The sequence below is a fragment of the Aythya marila genome (genome assembly GCF_965140915.1).
Source record: "Aythya marila genome assembly, chromosome: 7".
Classification (NCBI taxonomy): domain Eukaryota; kingdom Metazoa; phylum Chordata; class Aves; order Anseriformes; family Anatidae; genus Aythya; species Aythya marila.
The window spans coordinates 35,662,773-35,683,367 of record NC_139048.1 but is presented as its reverse complement, the minus strand read 5'-3'; the positions used below and the strand labels follow the sequence as shown (position 1 = coordinate 35,683,367).

The following is a 20,595-nucleotide window of genomic DNA, read 5'->3' as shown; positions in this document are numbered from 1 at the left end:
AATGGTACCACAGAAACACTCATCCTAAGCAAAGAAGCAGCAGAAAAGGAAAATAACTGTCTTTCTGTAAGCATGCAGCCTGGTTCGTGAGGCAAAAAGAAGAATTTGTAGTGATTCACATCTTGCAAACGTTGCAGCTATGACATGACAAGTTACACAACTGAAAGGACTCTGAATGTGACAGTTTTACCAAGTTGTTGGAAAGGAGAAGCATCTGCACTGCACTTTTAATGTACAGCCTGCCCTCTTCCAGAAATGCTCATTTCACCACCAAGGGGCAAAGAGATGCTATAGGCAGTCCCTTCTGGTCACGGCTTCCTGCTTAAGAGCATTGTTTGCTTTTTCAACCACCGCTGTTACAGTCTTATTCAACTGAACATATTCTTTCCTTTAGTGCTCTTTTAAACTGTGTTTTACTTCTCTGTGCAAAATGTTTACTCAAATACTCTTCAGTGCTCACCAGTTATCCAAGGAATATGTATGTCAAGCCCTCTTGAGAATTTTCTGTAGTGCCAGTCCTACAGTTCAAACAAAAGCTCCCTTCCAGAGAGAACTTTGCTGCATTCAGCAACGTTGCATGCATTCTTCAGTGTATTTCTTCACCACATTTAATTGCACACCATTGCAGTTCATATGCACACTTTCCACTACAATTATAAATGCCCTCTTTTTTCTTTTATTCTTTTTTGAATATTTAGCAAATATTCAAAACTAAAAATACATTTAGTCAACTTTCAGGTATAATTTCCACAAATACAATACTGCTCTTCTAAAAATTTAAATATAGAAAATTAGCATAAAGTTTTTCAAGCTCAAAATTGGTGAATTATAGCTATGAAAGTATCTTAGAAATGATCCTTCCATCCAGACTTCAATAGAGCATAAAAACTGACATAGATAACATTTTCACTATAATAATGACAAATTGAGTAAGTTCCTAAATTCATTTCCCTATTTTTCCTCATCTGTTCACTTTTTTGGGCTGCATTATCATTAACCTGAAAATTCTCAAGAGAACTATGCCCTCAATAATAGTTCTGATCTCACCAAAAACAAGTAGAGGTGTCAAAAAAAAAAAAAAAAAAAGCTAAACATTAGTTTTAAATACACGCTCTTGTTCTAAGTAGGAGAAACACCTGCAACAAAAACCGGACTGAAAGCGCTGACTGTAACCTTAAGGCAATTTGTTTTATTATTACTTTTCACTTAGCTCACTACTCACTAGTTAATCCCTCAAAATAATTCCATGGGATCATTGCAAGAAAAATAATCCCACATTCTTAATATTTTCATGTGCCACACAAACTAGCATTCTTGATCAAAGAGTATCTTCCTAGTTCAGCAGTCATGCCCTCTAACGTTTTTTCAGGACAAATCCTTGCATATCACCCTCATGCCATCTCCACATTATTTATATGGCAATACTTGCAGCATCTTCTTGCTGGAGAAAAAAAAAAAAAAAAAAAAAAAAAAAAAAAAAAAAGGACCACAAGAGTATTCAACAGAAATGGCAATACTTGTTCGGATAACAGGAGGCATTAGCAAGAACAGCTTTCCATATGCTGCTTTAATAAAGTTCACACCTCGCTATCTGCATATGGCCTTGTTCTTCAGACTAAGTTTCAGCTTCTATTTATACAATTCTGATAGCCAGAAAAGCAGTTTAAGTTTCATTAATTACCATGACATGCAAGTCATAACTACTGTTAGCTAGAAACGTTGTGCTTACGACCTTTTTCAAAGAATTAGTGGCTGACCAAGTGAACTGATTAACATCATCTGAGTATTAAACTCCAGGGTACATCCTAAATGCTTCACAGAGACATTATGAACATGTTTTTAGAAAAACAAAGCAGTGAAGTATATACAGCATACATAGCATCTTTTTATGCACTGAAATATCTCCAATTTATGTAACAATTCATTTTCAAGTTGCAAAAATTAGCTAGCAAACACAATTTAAAGTTGTGGATATTTTTCATAATTTAAAGATGGAGAGCAGTATTCACTTTGACAGCTTATATACTGATTCATTCGATCATGCCAAACATGGATAGAGGAATTACACTGAAAGTAAAATTTTATTCACTTTATTACACTTATCCAATTCCATTATATGCACAAGGAGTTAGAACTGCCATCTAGTTTTTCTTCTGTGGCGTAGTACATGTGCTATTCTTTTCAAAAGCAGTTTAAAAGTAACTCTGCTATTTGCCTGTTTTTTCATTTGAGGTTCCTCCATTTCACTCCCCTAACATAAAATTTTCCCTTTAAATGAGTTATTCCCCACTCTCTCCTCCACTGTTTAATGCTTCCTCATTTGGGTGCAATGTTCTGTCTCAGCAAAACTGAAGCTTCATACAAGCCAGCCAATTTTGAATAGACTCCTCCATTCTCACCTGCCTCTTCTATGTGCCTTCTGTATACAAATCAGCTCCTTCCATGTGCCATCTTGGTTGTAGATCTGACTTTGCCTTCTGCACACATACCAGCCTCTGGGATCAGGGCTCATGAGAGTTCTGTGATGTTCATCCATATTAGCATGAGACGCTTGTGATTTCTAGTCTTTGTTCCTGCATCCATCTTGGAGAGCTTCTTGGTTCTTGCCACTCACACCCCTCCCCACCTTTACAATTTTGATGGATTCTTAAGACTTGCCTTTTAGACCTGCTGTTTCATTCCTTTCCAGGCACAGGTGAATACCTGCTCACTTTCAACTTTTACACCTCAGCCTCTGTCACATTCTGCATAACATCACAAATAATGCATTCTCATGCACGTAACATCTGCCCAGTTGTGTGGCTTATTTTATGTAAGAGTCTTTTACCATCTTGTCATATTTACTTTTTCAATTTCTAGACTGTTATGTTCCCCAATTTATCTCTTCCCATGGGTTTTTAGCCTTTAAGGTCTTTCTCACAATCCACCCTCATTTAACCCAGTGTGGTTACTTTTCCCAGTATGTTTCTAAACAGCTTAATCAGTACCTTTTACCCCACATTTTTCTATCTTCTAGGCTCCTGGAAAACACAGGATCTGGTATTTTGGTTCGTTCTCTGTACTGAACCCTTCTGGAGCATACCCCTTCCATCTCTCATACTGTTGTATGAGACTTTTTCCCCACCTTTATCTTGAGGGATAGGAGTGGATGAAATCCTTTCATCCTGACCTGACTGAAGAAGATTTCCCATTAAAGTTTACACCTCCTGTTACAACAGCTTCTTTCTGCTCAGACGGAAGAATCCCTTGTCTCGTGCCCCAGGGAAACCAGGCAATTTTGCTACTGGCAGGATGATGGAAAACCGCACAGTTTCTGTGAAGGAGAATTACAAAGCCATCATCATTTCATCAAAGAGTGCTTCAAGTGGCACTCCAGAAACTAAAGACACATAACTTCACTGATTCTTTCTTCCATCCTTTGAGTGATCTCTATATGTTGCTAAAGATAAGGGTTGCTCAACTCTGACAGTTTTCTTTGTCCTTAGCTGACCACTTCTGTGACTGGCCATTGCTTGAGCTGAGGATTCATTTATTACCCCTGCTCCAACAGGTGCTGTACGGATGTAACGAAGTCATTGCATAATGGAAGTTTGGAGATAAGCCCAGAAGCTCTTGCCATCTTCTGCCGAGGCATCGTTTTGGCCTGTAACTTCTGAAGCCAGGAAAATACAATATTTAGAACTCAAACGTCCTCTCTGGTACTTTGCAATAAGAAATTGCTGCATCAAGGAGGTAGGGAGAAAACTTTCTTGTAAATAAACAAGGAATTCAAAACTAATTTTTTTTTTTTTTTTTTGAGAAAGACATGAGTAGCAAGGAAGCTGGGTTTTAGTTGTTAATGTTCTTTTGACTGATAAAAAAAATCCTTTAGGAATTGACTCAGGCTAAAGTCTTACACTGTGAATGAAGTCTTACATTGTGAATGAGGTAAATTCCAATAGAATTGAGATAACTTTAAAGAAAAAAATCAAATGGCATATGTGGGGAAAAATAGGTCACTGATAAGATAAATTAAATATGTAAATATGTGGAATTTTACTGATTGCTGATATAATTGGTAATTACTACTATCATGGTGGCAGTTGGTTACTGAGGGTTTTTGTCACTTTCATTTCTATTTACTGTTTTATTGTCTATCTGCACAGAGTAAGGCAAAACAGATCTAACAAAATCTTGAAAAAACAATCTGTCTTGCTCAGAATCATTATTGTGATTTATGTATTTATGAAAATGTTCTAGAAGGAATAGTGTGCAATAGGTTCCTAGCTAAAGCAATATTTGATTGCCAAAAATAGCTGTAGTAGCTGACTGGCTTGTATTCCAGAAGAAAAAAAAAAAAAAAAAAGCTTCTTCCTCCCCATAGTTATCAACTTTTAGATTTACACTGCAGACAAGTTAATTTAGAAATCCCAATTATGGTGCGTTTTTTAAAGTCACAGTCTGGAATGTTCTCCCATTCTACACCTGGCACATTGCACCTAAAGTACTTCACCTATCCCAGTGCACATGTACCTGACTCAAACTTTGCAAGAGAAAAAGGACAGTTTACATATATATGAAGAGAGGTTCGGGTGTGTTATGAAGAACTAAACCGTAATCCCTTATCATTTTTTTCCCCCTGAGAAAATCTACAAAGAATTATTTTCTCTGTCCTTGGTGGCTTAGATTAACTGCTTTTGATACTTTTTGTGAAAGAAGAAAAACAACCAGAAAAGGCATGTCATGGATTTTAATTCAGGCAAATTATCTTTGCCATGATGCTCATAAAAGAGCAGTCACTGCACAGACAAGTCAGAATCCCCAGGTATTCCTACATCATCTACTAAGCGCAAGGTTAAAAGGAAAGTTTTGCACCCCCCAAATTCCAGAGCCTGGCATTGCATGTATTTGGATTAGCAAACACCATACAAGATGCAGTTACCCATACTTACTACTTCCACATAATTTCTGTAAAGACCCTTTTCCTGCAGCAACTTCGCATGCACCATGTCGCACGCTCCTGCCTGAATATCACACCACTGTCTTCCAGCTGAGAGAATCTCAACTTCGGAGTTTGTTTCTTGCCCCCTCCCAGTCCTGACTTCTGGCTATTTCTATTAACTCAATTTAGCTTTAAATAAAAAGGCCTACAGATGCCACCTCTAATTTCCAAGGCTTTATATCAAAGTCCTGACCAGACAGATAACTGGCACAAAGACTGAAATGGTGAACTAGATTTCCAAAATGCTGCCATCTGATTCTCATCCCACACAAATATGTAATCTAAGTAATGAAAAAAGCTTTCGTCTCAAACATCAGCTTGTTCAAAGCTCTTGAAAGTAAAATGTTGGAATTTGGATTGAGTCATGACAAGTTAAAGCTATAATGGTAAGAAATAACCTTCTGAACAACAATAAAAAGAACATCCTTAATGTCAAGCAGAAGAGAAAGCAATTACATTCTCAGACAAGGACTGACAGTTTAAAAATATACAATGTAAAGAAAGTGTTTTTTCCATCTTAGATTCTAAGCTTCACCTTATTTATAATGTTTTTACATTCAGCTTTTCTTTCATCACATCAAAAGGAAAAACAAAGGTTGTTAACTATTTCTGATGACATTTTAAAGGAAAACTAGTTGTTTCTGGTATTAAAACATACAGTAACTCATACATTGGTTTAATTTCATCTGTGGAATGTAAGTGAACAATAAGAGGCATCTGTTCAATTAAGCAATTCCATACATCTAAAGAGCAGAATTTCCACATACTCCAGGAATAAAGACAAAGCAGAGAGAGGCAGTCAGTGCAACCATCTGACTAGATAATATCACAGGTCTTTAAATATCTGACTACAGCATCCCCAGTGCACACTTTTGTTTCAACTGATGACAGTAATGATAAGGAAAAACTTCAGTCCAGTTACAATACAAAAATCAGAATATTGACTTGAAATAAATTATTCTCTGTGCAACACCTTGCCTTGTAATTTGTGGGCAACTATATCTGAGAGAAATGATACCCAGTGAGGAAAAACACAGATGAAAAACGAAATAAGGGAAGGAGACTTTTTGCTATCCGAAGCTTCCTGGAATCTGGTTATTTTGTTCACCTTGTTCTAACCTGACATAACGTCAGACAACAGTGTACACAGACTATTGCTAAATTAATGATCAAGGAATTAGAGGGAAGTTCTACAAAGATTGTAACGTTTGGAGACTGTAAATATCTTATCCAGGTTTCAGGTGGTAATTTAGAAGGAAAGGGAACAACGATTCATGCCAGCACCATACACTGCTAATACATATATGAGAAAAGCGCATCTTAATTTCTCACTAAAGTGCTGAATAGAACATGCAACTGACAAAGATTTACCGAGATAGAGGTCTGCATTCCCAATTATTTTTTTTTTTTAAGGACATTGACCCAAATCACATTCAACCACAAGTACACAGCTCTAATGACTGATAGAGGATTTTAGTCTGTTAGGAATAAGCAAGTTCTGTAGGAAAAGCTCTCAGTCAAGAAGCTTTGTCATATCGAAGACATGCAAATTTGGCTATGCTAAATGGTAATACTTCTCATATAAGTTTTGAAGAGTTACTGTTTGTTTGCTTACATAAACAAAGCAACATCTATAATATGAAACATTAAAGAAGTGCACAACAGCAACACAGATGCTTACAGAAACAGACGAATTAAAAGAGACACCAAAAGAAGTGAAGACAAAAGTGCAAAATGGTAGATAAACACATTCTCAAGGAGTGTTCAAGAAGGTAAGACACCTCCAAAGATTTTACAGTATTCATTTTTTTCCCATCGATTAATATTATTGTTTAACATCATAGGGAGGTACAAAAAAAACCTGACATATAAACTCAGAGAATGAACAGAAGTAGAACTTAAAGTTTTTACCTTTCTAGGGCTTTCTGGAGGGTAGAACCTGTGGTATACCTAAAAATCAAAGAAATAGAAAATAATTAAAACTGATAGGCAAAACAATCCGTATGGTAGTACAAACAGCGTCTACATGAAAACGTGCCATATGCGGGGTCTGCCATGCACCCATTCACAGACCATCATCGCTTTGTAATGAAGGTCTCAGGAATACCCATCCTGCACCTTACAAAGGCACACAACGTGGAATATCAGCATCATCAGAAGTATGAAGTTACATGTACATGTTTTACATCGCACAACTGACTGATGTCACAACACACATTTCACATCACACAGAATGCAGTTGTCTCATTGTATCTCACAAGGATATTACACAAACCAACCTACGTAAAAAAGTCAGCGCATCCCAGAAATGTGTTCTAAACATTTTTTCTAAACAGATCCACCTATTACTGTAAAGGAAAGGATCAAGTCGTTTGCAAACTGGGGAAAATGGACTGAAGAATGCTGAGACATGAGACAAGGGAATGGCAAACCAAAAGCTTGCAAAGCACTGAAAGAGCACAAGATCATCCCATAACTTCTGACAGCTTTCCTTCCAGTTCTGCCAAAACCTACAGATAGCCAGGAAAACCTGCAGGATGAAGTCTGTGGAAAAAAGTCAGAGAAACCTGCTCCTTCTACTTGGAAAATAACAAGAACAGAAACAGCCTATGTTTTTCATCAGCACATTTCAGTTTTAAGCATCTTGGTATAGCTTCACATTCTAGATGCCACCCATTACAGTCCTTGACCAAATGCTTTTCAGTGAGGAAAGTAGTCAGAGACACAACCAAGTTAAAGATGACTTCTTTTACCTGGTTGTGTGAAGGAAAGAGAGGAAAGAGAGGTGAAGGAAAGAGGAAAAAGGCCAAGCAGATGTCATGGAGTTCTGACACAGCTTTCCAGAAACTTTCTTGGATCTCCACAGAGTTAGGACTATCCAATTCTTCAGGTGCAAAAACAGGAAGCAGAACTTGTCAATGTTATGAAACACTGTCTTTTTTTTTTTTTTTTTTTTTTTTGGGGGGGGGGGGGGGGGGGGGACATGCCAAAATCCACCTGTCTTAACTCAGATCAAAAAATATATATTTTTTTTAATAGTTTATGCCTTCCCAGAATAGTCACTCACTTCAAGCTACTTGATTTCCAAAGCCATTACAAAAAAAAAAAGCTTTAAATTGTTGCCATATCTCTGCTTTCTCTAAGTGAATACAGCACACAGAATCACAAAATTTACTCAGAACTGTGTAATTTGCTGACACAAACTGCCCAGACCATAAACTAAGCAAAACAACCACCTTACTACAGAAACAGTCCCACTGAAAAAGAATAATAGAATGATATAGGTGGTTATTTTTAAAGATACTTAAAATCCTTGTGAGAAACTAAGCTCAATAGATGAATACTCTTTTTGTTCTTTTGTCAGTGGGAATGTAATGATCTTTTTAAACATGTAATTCAGAATGAATTACTACCAATATCTATATAGAGGTCAGCTAATTCTGTGTATCATACAGAAAGCCAAGTAGTTCAGATATATTCCTTTCCCAACAAAAAGCATTCTGTCCAATAATCCTAGTAATGAAGAATAAAACACTTTCACATCACAAGTCTCAAGTTTGTATTCAAAGACTTAACTTTAATACGAAACATTTCAGTAATAAACAGGGAAAGAAAAAAACAGCAAATAGCAGTGTACAATAATTAAAATTTTCCATCATAAAAAACAAACAGCCTTCCAGTTTAACAATTATTTGACTACAATTCTAAACAAACAATATGTTCCACCTCTGTAAATATTACGTTCCAGTTTTAATTCTTAAGTTATGCAAAACATTACACTGATCATTCAACAATTCATTTTTAATGTACCTGAAGAGGTCTTTACAATCCCTAGTGAATAATTCATGTATCCATTTTGCCATTCTCTCCCAGTGTAGAAGGAGCACCTTTAATTCAGTCATGGCCCTGACTTCACGAAGTCAGAACATCACCAGAAAAGAGTCAAAATGCTCACAAGGACAAACTGCTTCACATACTGAATCCAATTCCCAAGTGGAAAAACTAAATAATCCTAGATATATCCAAAACATCAAACCAGGATCTGAAAAGATTGGCCATATGCTAAACTGTCACTCCCATACTGAGTGATGAATTAAGATACCAGTGTAAGTGACTGCTTACTACAATACTGTTCATGTCACTCACATATGTTGCTTTGGCAGTTATTACAGGGTGTGTTTTTGTTGTTGTTTTGTTTTAATAGTCTAATCAGCACATTCAGTTTGAAAAAAAAAAAATGCAGACCAGTTAAGGCACTGAATTTTTAACATATTTCCATGGAACTGGAAGAAATATTTCAAAAGGACTAGAAAAAAATGTGAAGGACAACCGTTGTATCTTTGCAATTTACATAATGGAAAACATGAGAAACCCAAGACACAGCTAAACAATAGTTCAGCAGTCTGAACAGAAGTGTGAAAATGTAATGCCTCTGGTACTACGAAGAGGATGTATAGAGGGGAGAAAAACATTTATCCATAGCACATCAAGATGCATAACATGAATTTTACTAACTAGTTCGCATGAACATCTCGCTGATTAGACTTGGAGCTTTTCTCCATAGCTGGTATATAAGGTAAATGAATCCAATAATTAAAAAGTTGTGACAGTGGCATGATAAAAGATGTGAAGCAGCTGTATGGTAAAACATATGAAGTAATTAAATGCTTATATTAGCTTCTTGTATCCACAGCCAAGATTCTGGTTACTGCAGAGTTATGGCTAAACAAAACCAGGATTGTCAAATCTGGAACACTGGTATCATAAGCAAGACTATGGAGCAACAAATTTCTTGCGTCTCTGTAGCAGTCAGAAGGATAAGAATACCTTGATTTTTTAGCTCTTAACCATGTTTCTTACACTCCACAGGAATGTTAGTTTCCATGCTCCCCAAAATTTGCATTAGGAAAAAAAGGTAACTTTGACAATAGACTTAATAACCAAGGCTCCCAAGCATTACCTCGTTCAGAGTTTCACAAGACCTTTTCTGACGAATTGGAAGTTGAGAGTTTTGGGTTACAGATTTGCAGCAAGGGGTGGCAGGGAAGAAGCGGAATATATCTGTACTTTCCATAACCAGCATAAGGTACAAGGAGTCCTCTGAATGATTTCATTTTTAATAGATTGGATTCTTCTTTCATGATTCGTTTTTCTCATCCATTTACTCTAAGGCTACATTGAAGTTTCTGTAAATGACTGTACTATAACACTCAGTTCTTTCCGCAGCTGCTTGTGTGTCTTATCTAATAAACAGTTTGACAGAATACAGATGTACAACGTCCTGGTCCCGCAGAAATACTGAGCTGCAGATGGTTAAGGGAAAGTATCTCAATGCAAGTTATTCTATTGAATGGTGCTCCAATACTTGTACGTGCACATGTCTAGGTAACTAAGTTCTTACATGCAAATTCAGGTACATATAGTTGTGTATGTCACTTTGTGCAATACTGATTTTAGGTTGGTATTTATGAAAAAACACTTGTAAGTCTGGAGTAAAGGACCTGAAGATGTTAGACTTCATTTTCAAGCAGTGTAAAATAGCATTTTTGAGGAAAGTTTTAATCACTTTCCATCTTTAGAGAATTTGGCTCCAGGTTATGCACCACAAATAATATCTACTCTATCATTTTCTCTGTGATGAAGAGGAATTAGAAATACCATGCCTACCACTACCTTGAGCACCTGCTACCACTCTTAAATGCGTCAAACTGGAATATCAATGAGAAAATAAACAGAAGATCTCATGGATAAAGATTTGGGGACCTACCAAGCTTCCACACGTTCTTCAACAAAACCTGCCTGGGCAATATATCGGGCAGCCAATAAGAAAGACCTTTTGTGAGACAGAATTACTTGGTCTAACAAGTTGCCAAGAGAATCAAACAATGCCAACAGCAGCAGCAGGAGCATTATTACACAGCGGTCAGCTGCATGGTGACTAGTAAGTACTAATTAACAATATGCAAACAGATATAAATACTTTCAGCAACAGGAGTCCATTCAGTCTCTCACACTGAAGCAGAAATTCCTGCATTCTCTGAGACACTGTATTATATGGCCTCCAGTCAATGGTTCTGATGAGGTAGACTTACGAAACACCAGGGGCTTTATAGCTTGAACAAAACAATGCACAGCCACATATAAAAGCTTTGCCAATCTAACAGTAAGACCAATTTGATAACAGGCTTATGAAGTTGTACTTTTTTTTTTAAACACATGAGAAAAATATTTGTTTTCAGTGGTGATTCAGATGAAGCAAAATATTTATTAGTATTGTTGGTAGAACTCAATTTTTAAGAGATTAGAAACTATAGCCAATGGTTTGACTTCCTCCTTCTACATTTCAGAAATAACAACCAGTAGAGTAACACCACTGGGAGATGTCTCACTGTTCTGCAGGACACCTGTCCTTAGGGACGCACGTCTCAGTCGCATTCCCAGCTGATGCATCACATTCTTTTTGCTGCAGTCAGATGAGAGACTCAGAGGCTCAGGTTAGTCCTGTCACAGACTTTACCCCAGTTAACCAAAATAATGAAGAGAGGTATTCATGTATTAGTAGTTCTTTTGGATAATTTTTCACATTCTACACAAGACTCCTATTTACCCTGTAAATGGGTAGCATCGCCTTCAGCTGACGTATGAATTTGGAGGCGCTCTTTATCACTCAGAACTGGTACATTTTAAATGTTTAAATGATGTACCTAGTCCCATTGCAACACAGGCTTTTGTAGCATTTTAATGTCTTGGCTTTTAGTAGCTAGAATCCAGCAAAGGGGATACAAGTGCTATTACTGGTCGCTAATGGATATTCTCCTTCAGCTCAATTGCTGAACTACATTTTGAATAAAGGGCTCGATACCCGAAGGGAACAGCCTCCTTTCATTACTGTCCAACACTTAGACTAAAGGAGAACTCTCTGCAAGTGGTTAGCAGGGACAATGTTCATATTTCTATTTCTAGGTTCCCTCTTATTAGAGGATAAAGGCATTGCATAATATTTAATTTATGCAGGTCACATCCAATACATTGAGTCCTACAGCTAGACATTTCCACACACAGTCCTTTCCTATTTCAATTTTAAAATTGCCTTTTATTCAGAGTATTCCTTTGTGAAAATGTACATTTAAAGACATAAAGAAACAGCAGAAAATGTTATCAATTTTTTGAGCTGTCCGTCTCAAAATGTGCAACCACCTCCCACCTATGCTTAATATAATTGTGTGATGTGTGTCAACCTTTGTTACCTATGCCACATCCTGCTGCCTGTACACTGCTTTCAAGAGACCTGAAACATACATAAGCAGATCTATACCAGTTTTGACCCAGCTACCTGCTAAAAGTACTGAAGACCTCAGCTTGTCTACATAGTTCAAAGGAGCAACGCTAGCTCCAGAACCAAGAGAGTGGATGCTGCAGTCAGCTACCAAACAGAAGTCACATCCTTGCTGTTTTTAGGGTTATGTCTGCAGCAACAAAACATTCATAATCATACTGTCTCATAGATAAAAGGATGCCTCCACAGTCCAGCTTAGTAAATCCTAGAGCGTGACCCCTGCAAGTTTATTATTCCTCAATATTTCTCCTTATCAAGGTTTCAACTCTCAAGAAAGGGTTAAAACCCAGTGTTGGAAGTGTGCACATTGCAGCCACTACTGGCTAGAACTAGAGATGCCAATCCTGTTTACGCTGCCTTTGGCACATGCAGCATTCAGCAGATGAGCTTCAAAGTATTGCTCCTCTGCCACATGTATGCATGTCTTCAGCTAGTGTAACGATTTCAGAATGCCGAGTATTTTCTCTCACTACTGTTGAGCTCATCACTTCTGCTAGAGTTGTATAGCAAAGTCAGAGATGCCATCCATTTTCTAAACTGTCTCTAAATAACTGCACACTAATTGGTGGCACATATCCTCAATTCTCTCTTCTATGCCCAGGACTTAGCTCTCTATTCCTCCTTACACACAGAGTAGAGCACTTTCGCAAAAATCAGAGCCTGAACTCCAAGACTTTGGAGCTACTTTATTTTTCTGTCTCAAGCACAAGCCACACTTTCTCATCTCATCCCAGAGAGGACTTAATGAGTACTTTGTGTGACCTGAGCAAAACCTGAGCAAACCTTCAGGAAAACACACACTGTCTCAGGAATAGTCCTCTGGGAGATCACCTAAATCATCAGAAGTGCCACTAGAGACACCCATATACTAGCCAGTAGTGTATGTTATTGTTGGCTTTTATAGTGAGACTTCAAACCTGACTAATATTTTAAAGCTATTGCTGAAATAGCATAACCATCATAACTAGCACTATTCGAACAAAAAAGCATCTGTGGATAAAAATTATGAAGGAAAAGCAGTAACTTCTCTTCCAGTAGCATCTAACACATGCATACAATACTCCTTATTTAACATATTACAACATCCCATTTCTAGTACATTGTATGATTTAAGTTGTCTCGGTTGGTTTGTTTGAAGATCCATGCCTTTTCCCCTTTTTCTCATTTTAATTCACTACATCTCCAGTCTGTCAGTAACAGCAGAACACACTATTTGCTTCAATTTAATTGCACAACTAAAAAAGAATCTCTTTTTAGATTCAAGCTGCTGCCTTCCCATGCGGTAAGAATTTGTCTAATACACACAGCACTTCTGTACAATCTACATGTTTGCTAAGTTAAAGACCTAAGTAGCCTCAGCAGCCAGTTTAATACTTCACTGCAATCTTCTGACATGCTAATTAATAGCTAATCAGAAAGCTCCTAATAAGCAAATGAGATGTTATTTAGATTAACACTGGCTATTTAGGAGCTGATCACTCACAGCGTCTAGAATAGTGAACCAAAATTGGCCATCTCATGCAACATAATCTCAACTATTTTTCAGAAAATAATTAGGTTCTACTCAAAATGCACTTTTATCAGACTATCTTCAATATTATGGCAGCAAAAACAGTGGCAAACAGCAAATTCCATGGGCATCACTTCATACAGTTTATTTCACTGAATTACCATCCTCTCCACCCCAAATCCTAGCCTCCCTACAGAAAGAAAGAACTCACGTAGCATGATAGTAGACTATCTAATTTCATGCAGTAAACCTTGTATTCTTGTTTACAGAAGCCTGTTTTGAGATGACTGAAAATAAGCTCATGGTTCAGTCACTGCTGCAGGGGAGAAAAAAGCCAAAAGAAAAAAACAGACAAAGGCTTGACAAACAAACCAACCACAAGTGAATGGTGAGTATTTCCACTAAAGATCTGGATAACATCCTGGTCACGTACAACTTCCAGCTGTATCTGTTAATTACCTAAAGAGGCTTCATGTTCAAATTATGGAGGTGGCAACCATATCGCCTCCCTCTCTTTAACAGTAACCTGGACAGACATGTTTTATACTATCACCAAACAGCCTCTATATAGAGTTACTAATCCCAAATATTAGTGCACCACAGTCACTATTCTTACAGTTTTGTTAATATTTCATTAAAGACATCATTTGAGCGGGTGCAGAGAAGGGCGACGAAGCTGGTGAGGGGCCTGGAGAACAAGTCCTACGAGGAGCGGCTGAGGGAGCTGGGCTTGTTCAGCCTGGAGAAGAGGAAGCTCAGGGGCGACCTTATCGCTCTCTATAGGTACCTCAAGGGAGGCTGTAGCGAGGTGGGGGTTGGCCTGTTCTCCCACGTGCCTGGTGACAGGACGAGGGGGAATGGGCTTAAGTTGTACCAGGGGAGTTTTAGGTTAGATGTTAGGAAGAACTTCTTTACCAAAAGGGTTGTTAGGCATTGGAACAGGCTGCCCAGGGAAGTGGTGGAGTCACCATCCCTGGAAGTCTTTAAAGGATGTTTAGATGTAGAGCTTAGGGATATGGTTTAGTGGGGACTGTTAGCGTTAGGTCAGAGGTTGGACTCGATGATCTTGAGGTCTCTTCCAACCTAGAAATTCTGTGAAGACATTTCATCATTACTGCATTTAGGGATAAGATATATGGTAGTAGTGGAGATCACTGAAGAGCTCACAAAAAGGTGTTCATGTAGCACAGGTTTACTTGGCATACATTGGTACCTTCACAGCTGATTGCTACAAACAAGCTATCTGCAAAGAAAATTCAAGTAACTAATGATAGACTATTCAGAAAGTTTGAATTCTGTAACTTTAGCATTCACATTAGAAGTTAAGCTTAAGGTTACATTCTTCCAAGTAGAGAACAGAATCATTCTACAAGAGCTGCTTGTGAACTGAGGAAGCACTTCAAATCAATTGCTTATGAACCACCTACAGACTAAAATGATTTCAAGGCTAATTCTTGCTTTCAATACAGTATTCTAGCTGACAAGAAAAACAAAACTCACAATTTAAAGTTACTAGGAAATAGTTTAAGTTGTTTGGTTATGCAACTGTTAAGTTCCTATGTTAAGTGTTCAGACTCTTAAAAGATCATTAAAAGATCACAGACAAGAAATCTTCAAAGAGCCAGGCATCACCTGTGCTGACAAGTGTTCTCATGCCCTTCACCTAACCATGTTGAATTGTAATGCCTTCTTGTATCATGCATTGGGTGTTTTGAAATATTTTTTTTAATTCACACATTAAATTTCAGCACTTCAGGGGAAGGCCCTGCATAGGCAAAACTTTAGTGTCCATGTGGTACTTCTTATTATAGGAAAACAAGGAAACTCACTCAAGTTCTCTTCAAGAAAAGCTCAAAGTTTTAGAAATGTTCTGACACTGTGGTGCTGCTTTCAGTAGCATTTTCATCTTCTGAACTACAAAAATGCCAAACTGGAAGTCACAGACAAGGGTCTCTTGGGATTTTCATGTTTCTCTATTGGTGAGAATGACTGAGATGTTTTGTTCTCTGATATCCTTCCCCTCCTCCTCCCCCCCCCCCCCCCACCCCCCCCTTAATCTAAGTGGGACTAAATAGAGAGGAGAGAAAGCAAATAAAAATACCTCACACACTCAACGTGAGCAAGATACATAGGTAGGGTAAGGCTGTTATGGCAGGTTACATCACCTAATCCTCAACTCCAGTGCAATTCTGGAAGTTTACTCCATCATTTCAAGTCTTCTAAAAGTGTTTCCTAAAAGTGTTTCTTTCCAAATTTCCATCAGTTACTCTTAATTTCTTTAAACTATTTTGCCAGTCACTGAGCGGGGAAAAAAAAATGGTAGAAAAAATTTTAAAATGAGCACCCCACTTTCCATTGTTCAGTTCTAGATTTACATGAAATGCTGATTAAATATCTGCTCATATTAGGACAGCTCTTCACTCTGCTGATAAACCACATTACACAACTACACATTCTTTTTTTAAAATTAGAATTCTAAAAAAAAAATCTTTCCTACAAAAATTCTATCCAGAATAAGAAAGAACTTCAAGAAGAATCAATAGTAATCAAGGTGGAAGGAAAGCCTGTCCTAGCCACTACAGATACCCATTGATTCAGAGGAACCACGTGTTTTAACTACTGCTACACCTAAATAAAAATTACAATCATTAAACAAAGCTAGTAGCTAATTACTGCAAAAAGTTCCTAAGCCACTGCAAAACAAGACTGCAATTTTTAAAATGCAGTAACAAATTTATTATCTATATTGTTTTCCCTCATACAGTTTTTTTTTTTTTTTTAAACCAAGTGCTTAGAAGCACACTTCTCTTACTCAAGTTCTACAGTACTGTGAGATAGCATTTTCAGAAGTTCCAATGTGATTTAGGCCACACAGTCTGACTCAGTTTAAGGCAAACCCAATTTGAAGAGCTGTAGAGAAAAGAAAAAGCATTTTCTTCTTTAAAAGCATTAGCTTTCCTGGCTATCAGCTTTCAAGATGGCAAAAGACAGCGTTGCTTGAAAATGTAATTCAGTTTTTTGATTACCAATTCACATTTAAGTTTAAGTTTGTCATGTTCTTTGAGCAAGGTTAGCAAAAGTCTTTCAGCACAGACGTTTGAAAAGTGAAACGGCTTACAAAAAAAAGACTCCAAGTAAGAGCTGAAATTCTAAATGCAGTTTGGAAAGAGGCCAAGGGATCCAAGCAAACCCACTTTATCAGTCTAAATGAAAAAGAATAAGAATATGAGCTGACAAAATGATTTCTAAAGTTTAACTCTTTAAATAGTATGATTCAAACATGTTTTGTTTGTTTTAAATCACAGTTTTTATCTGCTAACCGCGACGAGGAAATAATCAAAACCATGAAAGAATTACCATGCCCTGTAGAGCTACAGAAACCCTTATGCTTTATGGCTAAGCAGCACAATATTCTACCAGATGCATCAAATCACCATGTTGTGGGAATATTGCATTACCAAGGTTCAGGCTTTGAGTTCCCAAACCCTAACCCCCATAACTCTCCTTCTCCCCCCACCCCCTCCCCATGAGAAAAAACAAAACAGAAACACAACAAAACAAACAAAGAATTGAACCGATTTCAATCACATTTTACTAGTTCATTTCCATGACGGAACAAAGCACACACTGGATAGGCATCCATACAGGGGCAGAACTGTCCCATCTAAACAGACTGCACAGGAATAGGCCACAGCTGTCTGAACACTTCCCAAAGCACAGAGCTTTTTCCGTCTGCTCCTTGAGTAGGTACATCACAAACTGAAAACTATACAAGTGGAGAACAAAAGACAAATAAACAGCATCTCAAGCAAAAAGCTGATAGAATTTAGTGTGTCTATCACCTTTAAAAACACCTCCAACATCAAAACAAATTCTCCAGCAACAAACAGAAAGCTTGACTACTGATCCAAAGCTATAAGCATATAGTACTGTTCCCCAACTAAGAAAACCACAGCAAGCAGCAGGCAATTTGCTGTCTTCTTAAAAAAGGTTCAAAGACCAAAGGTCTCCCACGTGCACACGGAAGGGTTGTTGCTGATGAAGGTCATTCAGGGCAGTAGCTGCAAGCTCAAATCTTTCAGCTTCAAATTATAACACAAGACTGTGCAAAAAACAAACACCCTCAACAACACAGTTTTATTGTAGCCTCTTTAGGGGCTGAGATACATCCCCTGCTGCTGCTTTCTGAAAACACGTTTCCTTAAATCTAAAACTGTTCTGCGTTACACTGACCCAATGGTCCATTTTAACATAATGGAGATGCTTGCAGTGCTAATCACCTAGGGATATCATGGCAGCGTTATTTAACCCAGCAATGCTACCGTAAGATCATTTTAGATTTACCCAGCCAGATTTGCTAGCTGATCTGCTGAAGGTACAGAGCGGTGCGGGTTGCTGTGGAAACACGGTACAGCTACACGCTTTTCCATGGCAACCCGGCCTCCCCGGAATACTAATGAGTGCCCATGGCAACGCCAAGCTAGAGACAAGATGTCTGGAGACCCAATATTTCATGTATCATTTATAACAAAAACTATATTTGTATATTTCCTGTGTGAGATTCGATGGTTTTTAGAGCCCTGCAGAATGTTACATCTGCAGCAATCTTGCAAAGTGTAAAAATTGTACAGCCATAACGTAAATGGAAAATGCTATTTCAAAGCAATGCTAAGGTTGAAGTTCAATTCCACAGACAAAAAATCTGGAGTCAGCATACCCAAAGTTAGCATCATTTCACACACAACCAGTACCATCAGCCCATGATGTATCACACAATTACTCATGTTTTGTGTATTCTGCAACCCTCAAAAAGGTGCTCCTGGAAGCAACGTCAAGGCACTCGTAGGGCAAGGAGGTGATTCAAGACAGCCAGCACAGCTTCACCAAGGGCAAATCGTGCCTGACAAGCTGGTGGCCCTCTGATGGGGTGACTGTGTCAATCAACAAGGGAAGACTGACTGAAGTCACCTACTTGAACTTCTGCAAGGCCTTTAACACTGTCCCACATGACATCCCGATCTCTAAGATAAGACAGAGATGGATTTGATGGGTGAGCAAGGAATTGGCTGGATGGCCACAGCCAGAGATCTGTGGTCGAGGGCTCCACATCCAAATAGAGGCTAGAGACAAGGCGTGTCCTTCAGGGGGTCTATCTTGGGACAAGTACTGTTTAATATCTTTATCAATGATGCACACACTGGGATTGAGTGCACCCTCATCAAGTTTGCAGATGACCCCAAGCTGAGTGGTGCAGTCAATACATCTGAAGGAAGAGATGACATCAAATGGGACCTGAACAGGCTGGAAACGTGGGCCCATGTGAACTGCATGAGGTTCAACAAGTCCAAGTGCAAGGTGATGCACCTGGGTCAGGGCAATCCTAGCCACGAGCACAGGCTGAGAGAAGAACTCACTGGGAGCAGCCCTGCAGAGAAGGACTTTGGGGATTCTGGCGGACAAAAAGCTCAACACAAGCCAGCAGTGCGTTCTCGCAGCCAAAACTGCTATTGTGTCCTGGGCTACATCAACAAAAGCAAGGCCAGCAGGTTGAGGGAGGTGATTGTGCCCCTCTGCAGCCCCACTTGGAGTCCTACATACAGGTCTGGGGCCTGCCCCAGCACAAGAATGATGCAGACTTCTTATACTGGGGACCAGAGAAGGGCCACAAAGACACTCAGAAGGCTGGAAGGAGAACCTCCGCTATGAAGAAAGACTGAGAGAGCTGAGGGTATTCAGCCTGGAGAAGGCAGGCTCCAAGGAGAATTCATTGCAGCCTTCCAGGACTTAAAGGGGACATATAAACCACGTTCCAGGTGTAAATAGATCAACTGATGCATTTCCTAAGTGACAGAGCAATGAGGTCAGCAATATGGGATAATGAAGTCCGCTTCATGCGAGATATTTCACAACAGCCTCATGGTTGTGGAGCTTCTCAGGTGTCAGATTTCTTACTGCTCTGGAATGACTGCAACAGCTGATGCTGTCCTAGCAGTGAAAAAAACCAAACCACTGTCCCTTCAGCAAATCATTTCAAGCCTAGAAGAGGCAGCTCCATGTGACAGAAGTTATCTTTCTGATCTAGATCGGATGCATCAAGTAGCTTTCACCCATCTTCTAATCTACTTTTAGCCTGTGGAAGCCATAAGGAACTACAAGTGCACACGCTTGTGAGTTCTAGATACAGGGTACCAAAAGAGGTCTGCTTTCACTTAGACAATTCTCTCACAGCAGTAACCCACAAGCAAGTTACTCTACAGTCTGCTGCAGAAGTGCCATAAACACAGCTGAACTGGAGAGACTTCCTTCATCTGGGGGCCAGAGTGTCAGAAACAGCTCCTGGTAACGGTGTACCCTACAACACGGAACTAACCTGAACTAGTGCATGGCAAATACCTTGTCTGCTTCCAGATGCTGCTGCTGCAGCCACAATACATCGAATACGTGCATACAAGCACTATTGAATCAACACAATCACATTCAGCATTATCAGATTAGTGAAAGCACTGCGTACTATTACGTTAAGAGTTCTCAGTGAGTTGCAGAAACGATAATGGGCACATTTGGATAGATCTGAGGAAAAGGTTTGGGATGAAATGACAACACAAAATGCAGACCATGGCCCTAGTATTAAATTTAGTATCAGCTTCCTTGAAATAGTACCACAGGACAAAAAAGAGCTTATCAAGTTAAAAGAACATTTTCGTTTCAGAAGCTTCAATTAGTATAGATCAAGTATCAAAAGAAAAAAAGGCAAACTGCTTTTTAAGC

At 38.6% G+C, this 20,595-nt stretch overlaps 1 protein-coding gene across 2 annotated transcripts in view; it reads right to left on the bottom strand.

The window, feature by feature from the left end:
- Positions 1–20,595, bottom strand: part of ANK3 (ankyrin 3) — a 350,688-nt gene that overhangs the window by 302,674 nt on the left and 27,419 nt on the right. For both annotated transcript variants that reach the window (XM_082764471.1, XM_082764470.1), the window contains exon 2: positions 6,893–6,931. In XM_082764471.1, the coding sequence (XP_082620597.1) occupies positions 6,893–6,931 (39 nt within the window). The remainder of the gene's footprint in view (positions 1–6,892; positions 6,932–20,595) is intronic.